Source organism: Seriola aureovittata, chromosome 2 (genome assembly GCF_021018895.1).
Source record: "Seriola aureovittata isolate HTS-2021-v1 ecotype China chromosome 2, ASM2101889v1, whole genome shotgun sequence".
NCBI lineage: Eukaryota > Metazoa > Chordata > Actinopteri > Carangiformes > Carangidae > Seriola > Seriola aureovittata.
In genome coordinates this window covers 26679481-26685079 of record NC_079365.1, presented here as the reverse complement: position 1 = coordinate 26685079, position 5599 = coordinate 26679481, and the positions used below count along the sequence as shown (strand labels likewise).

Below are 5599 nucleotides of genomic sequence, written 5' to 3'. Positions count from 1 at the left end.
TTTCAGTGTGTTCTCTTATTCTCTTAACTCGTCTTGGCTTCCAAAGAAAAGTCTTTGATCATCCAGTTTCTAGTATTGATAATCTCTTTCTGAGATGTCAATATTTAGATTGTTGGATCAAATAATCTTTTGCTGATTGAGGATTCTTTTGCTTTATCCATAATTGATTGATACAAGTTAGATGTCTGCCTGGTAAGATGGTCTGTTTCTAATACTTACAGTAATTATACCTACATTATCAGAACAGATCAGAAAGTTTAATAATACCTCTCTGTCCCAGCTGCATGTTACAGAAATCTGACAAACAATAACAGCAATCTGTGAGCCATCTCTTTATTGTTTTTTTTTAACAATATAAAAATTAAAACAAATATACAGAGAACAATAAAAAGTCAAAGGTGCTAGTAAAAATTAATTAGCTTAAGGTGTTAAAGTGAGACTAGTTTGTCTTGTAAAAGATAATCATACTTTTATCAAATCAATAACGTTTTAATTATATTTCATATTAATTATTGCTTGTTGATGAGTTGTTGTTTGCTGATTCAAGTTGAGTTTTGGATCATTAAATGATTAAATGGGGATTTTCCTGCACATGCTCCTGTGTGTTTCATTAAAGCTGCTGTCTCTCTCTGCTCTTACTTTCCCCCACATTGAAAACCCTCCTGGTCTTGTTCCCTCCCTTCGGCCGACGCCCTCTCCCCCTCCTGCTCGCTGGCTGTTTGGCCTGGATCTCATAGACGTCCTCCAGTAGCACATTTCCACTGCGAGAGTAGTTGATGTTGGACCAGCTGAGGACGGAGCCGCGGTACAGCCTAAAAACACAAACACAAACTTTCCTTTTTTTTGGGGGGGAATGATGGAACTCAAACAAGTAAAGAAAACATGGTATTTGTATTTTTTTATACTGTAATGTTGATGATAACATACATTTTTACAGATTTTTTTTTTTATGAAAGGACTTTTAATTGTAAAATAACACTGTGGATTGTCTTGTCAATCACAGAAACAGCTCATGTATTCCAAAACTGACTTGGGCACTTAAGGAAACAAGAAAACAAACAAACAAAGAGAACTAGAATTGCCGCCTCGTGCTTGTATCCCTCCGCCCAGCAGCAAAGATGCAGGGAGGTATGGTCACAATCGCCCCTTCCTGAGTGTTTTTGGAGAACATTATGATGTCACAGCGAAGTTGACCTTTGACCATTCGGATATAAAATGTCACTAACCCTAAAAATCACTTAATTTTATCCATTTGGGTTAAATTGTTTCATAATTGGTGTATAAATTTATGTTAAGTTGACATTTATAATTTGCAGTCTCTGCACTAATATTTGATTTGAGCCTGAAAAGTGAAAAGCCAAGTTAGAATTTATCAATGTTTCTTTAGCTGCTGTCATATTTTAGGGATAACACCTTTAAATATAATATAAACCTATAAATCCACTCTTGTCTTTGGTTTGAATTTAAACCTTGTTTCAGCAACAGATTTAACAACTGGACCAGATTTGATGCAACCTGACTGAAACAACTGATCACACACTGTCGTCTTTCTATACTTGTGAAGACCCCAGCCCCTAAACTTACCCATCCAAACTAACCTCAATGCTAAAACCAAGTCTTGATCTTTAAATGGTAATTTGAAGAAGTGAGACACACTCACACACACTCGCTCAAAGGTTCATACCTGTAGACGCCGCCGTTCATGTAGTCGGTGACTTCTCTGTAGCTCAGAGGATAATCCCACATCTGGACGTCAGTGACCTGACCATCAAAACCTGAAACCTCGATCACTGGGTCAATTGTCAATGAGTACTGTACAAGTACACACACACACACACACACACACGGACAGAAACAGCAGATATATAATATTAGAGACGATGATTATGTAAATTGTTGAGTTTGTAGTCTTATCCTCAAAGTATTAAATCCCTTTTCAGACATGAAATATGAAAATAAAAACAAAATTTTAAATAAAAAAATAAAACTTGACTGAATCTGATTCCGATTCAGTCTGGTTATCATTCAATAGCTACAAGAATGCTGATCAAGTAGAATTTGCTTCAGTAAATACTACGGTGGCAGGAAGCTTGAGGGTTGTATTGTCTCAGTAAATCTTGGTTCAAATCTGTAAAAATGCCATACAACTGCCACTTTAACTGATTATCTGGCGGACTCTTATTTCACTGGTTGTGATGGGGATACGTGTAAAGTTGTGACTTTTCTGCGCCATTATTTCAGGGCAATAGTTTCTCTCCAATTCACTTAAATAATTTTAATATATTTAAAGATCATTTCATTTTAAAACATTTAAAAACGTTGTTTTTAAACTATATTTTGTCACCCAGGTTGTCGACCCACTGCAGCCCACATGTTGCTGCTTTAGACCATATAAACTTGATAATGTGATATTAAGATGTGTTCTGCTGTACTTACTGTGTTGATGGTGGGTGTCTATTATTTTTACAGTAAATTAAGAAAAATCTACTCGACCTGTCGTGCTACTCCGTCCTCACCCGATCATTCAGCATCTTCCTGATGCTCATGTAGGAGCCGCTGAACATCTGGGCCACATTCTTCATGGAGTCCATGGTGAGGCAGACTCTGGTCCAGATGTCCGGTGCAACTCCTGGCAGGAGTTTTATGCGGGGTGACAAGTACAGGTTGGTGTAGCCGTACCTATCCAAGGACACTTCATATGTATTTGTTCTGTATCGCAGAGTCAGAGGGTTTCTGCTGCGTGGACCGACTATGAAGGTTGGTTGGTAACCGGTTTGCAGGGAGTCAGAGAGGTAACGCAGACATATGGACAAACCTGCAGGATTTAAATAAGGGAGTGTTGATTTACATATTTTATTGACAAAATGAAGTAAGAAAACAAACAGTACATGAACAGTACTTTGGTTGTTATAGAACAGCCTCAAATACACTATGTAGTGCGCACGACAGAAGTGGGTCTGTGCAATAACATCACACCTGAGACATGGGGTCATTTTCACGTTTCAAGCACAACCACACAGACTCAACAAAGACACACGAAAAGAAACTAAACGACAGAAGACGATATAACAAACAGAGACTCGATACAATCACAAAGAGACTCAAAGCAGTAAAGACGCGGCCGTGCAGACAGTGCAGTTTTACTCTTTATCAATCTTGCTCAACCGTTTTGCAAATAAAGGCCTTAAAATATGACGTTTCAATTTTGTTTCAGTCTTGCTACATTTTTCAGGGGAAAAAAAATCAATCAATCAAAATCACAAATTATTCCCAAGTTTGTGCCCAAGTCCGATCACATAATGAAGAACATCCTTCTAGTTTTTGATGAGCGACTGTGTGATTGATTCTGTTCCTGAACTGTTTCCCATACAAGTAATTGTTTCAGCTAATGTTTGATACAATAAAAAACCTAAGAGAGAGAAAAGTGCTTCTTTTTGGTTTCGTATTTTGCGAATGTTCTCACCTCTGGTCGAAGGGTAGGGGGTGGTGTAGTAGGAAGGAGTGGAGGGCCAGGCAGAAGGCTGAGGAGAATAATTTGGGGGATAGAAAGATATTCCTCCTCCATTATAAGACAAAGTGACCATCTTCCCATTTAAATTTACTGCAGGATGACCTGGAGAAGCAAAGAGGAAATAGACCACACAAAGAAGTTGTCAACACAATTTAACAGATTCTTTTTACTCATGCATTCTGTACATGTTTTGATTTTTTGAAGTGGTTATTTTTAATGTGTGTTAATGTGTGTTTCACACCTTTAGACTGTGTTAATTAGAGCTGATTGTAAAGTAATATTATTTAAGGATCGTTTCATTTTATATTTACTGCCAGATTTCTTGCAGCTCTTCATACACCAATGGATTAATTGTCTGAACTGTGTTTTAATTTAGTGGCTTGGCGGGATTATGAACTTGCACTAAGGCGCTCTGTTGCAGTAGTATGCTGTCTGAATGAGCAAACCCGTTTTCCCTCTGGTTATTAATAAAGTAATAATCTAAAGTGTGTGTGTGTGTGTGTGTGTGTGTGTGTGTGTGTGTGTGTGTGTGTGTGTGTGTGTGTGTGTGTGTGTGTGTGTGTGTGTGTGTGTGTGTGTGTACCTGTTGTCCATGGAGTGGTGGTAATCCATCTTGGAGTGGTGGTAGTCGGTCTTCGAGTGGTGGTAGTCGGCTTTGGAGTGGCTGTAGTTGTTTTTGCAAAAGTAGTTATCATGATAACCATCATCATAGGAACAAAAAGCTGCGTGCTCTTCATCTTCATCCTCACCCAGCTGACCAGAGTCTCTACAGTGAAGCGTCTGTGTGTCCTCGCTGTGTCTTGAGTCTGTATCTGTCTGTTGCACATCAGCTCTGTTCTCTCATTTCCTCATCAGGCGTCTGCGGCAACTTTAAGTTTCGTTTCTGTGCACAGCCCCCCCCCCCCTCCTTTTCTGTCTCTCCTGTGTCACCACATTGGTCACCATATTATATTGTTCTTGTCCACATTGAATACATCATTCAAACATTCACAGTGTAGTTGTCCCCCTTGGATAATGGCATTACTGTAACAAAAGCTAACTGGAGTCAGCAGTTGGCATTACCATTTGAAGTTGTCCTTATAATATTAAGTGTCTTGGCTCAGTATCACTTGAGTGTAACCTATATTTACTGTTTTTTATTGTTTCCATTACTCAAGATCTGCCACAGACTAACAGTACAGATAATGAAGAATTGTACAATCATCACTGATAGTTGTTGTAATATTGTACACGGAAGAAAACAGCTCAGCCAGACTGATGCATGGAGTGAAGAAGACACGTGATGTCTCACTCTGCTGTGATTCCCCCAAACCAGAAACACACAACAGTCTCTCTTTGTGACAAGGACCACAGCTGCCATGGAGGTCATGTCCTCTGTATATCTGCAGAATTTAGGTATAAAAACGTTATTTAATGGCTGATTCCAGTGTATTTAGACTAAAATGCAACTACAGGATTCACTATACAGAATATTCATCATGGTATGAAGACGCCTTTGAAACAGCCTTTAAATGTTTATGTTGGGAAATAAATTTTCCAGAAAACATAATCAAACAACTAATGGAAAAAAATTAAATATGAAGTTAAAAAATATTTTTTTTAGAAAGGAACTTTGTTGTGATTTTGATTCATGATATCTGTGTGAAATCTTTTCTATGGGGCTTTTTGTGAGCTTCCCTTTACACAGACATGTACAGAAACCGTGCAGAGCCACAAACCAAAGCAAACCTGAACTACACTTAACAACTTACTGTATCAATAAGTTTATCATCTTTAAGTTCCTAAAACCTACCTTACTATAGTGGTAGACTGAACTATTTCCAGTGACGGGGCTTCAGGCCAAAAAGACTCTGTGCAGGGTTAAGATCATGGTCTTATAAGACTGACTGTTGACATGAAGCCAACCGTCGTCTCTCATGTCAAAGTTCAGTGTTTTGTTGACTCGTCCATTCACAACTTACATAATTCACCCCTATATTCTTCCTCTATCATGTTTCTACTTCCTCTTTTGGTCCCATCCAACAAGTCACAAATACCACAGCAGCAAGAAGGCTTTGTCATACAGTGCATTTAGAAAGTATATTCACT

The 5599-nt window shown here is 38.4% G+C and overlaps 1 protein-coding gene across 1 annotated transcript; it reads right to left on the bottom strand.

The window, feature by feature from the left end:
* Positions 1–317: 317 nt before the first annotated feature.
* Positions 318–4370, bottom strand: LOC130181244 (uncharacterized). Its single transcript, XM_056395235.1, has 5 exons — positions 4095–4370; positions 3464–3613; positions 2517–2815; positions 1685–1812; positions 318–812 (listed from the first exon to the last, which is right to left on the bottom strand). The coding sequence occupies exons 1-5, from the start codon at positions 4336–4338 to the stop codon at positions 611–613; spliced, it is 1023 nt and encodes a 340-aa protein (XP_056251210.1). The 5' UTR covers positions 4339–4370; the 3' UTR covers positions 318–610.
* Between the last annotated feature and the right edge of the window lie 1229 nt (positions 4371–5599).

What these genes read in the sequence shown, in the direction of transcription:
- LOC130181244 (XM_056395235.1), bottom strand. Translation starts at nt 4,338, where the DNA reads ATGTGCAACAGACAGATACAGACTCAAGACACAGCGAGGACACACAGA. An exon ending in CACCACTCCATGGACAACAG is followed by an intron (nt 3,614 to 4,094) that starts GTACACACACAC and finishes TTGCTTCTCCAG; the next exon opens with GTCATCCTGCAGTAAATTTA. An exon ending in GGAAGATGCTGAATGATCGG is followed by an intron (nt 1,813 to 2,516) that starts GTGAGGACGGAG and finishes GTACTTGTACAG; the next exon opens with TACTCATTGACAATTGACCC.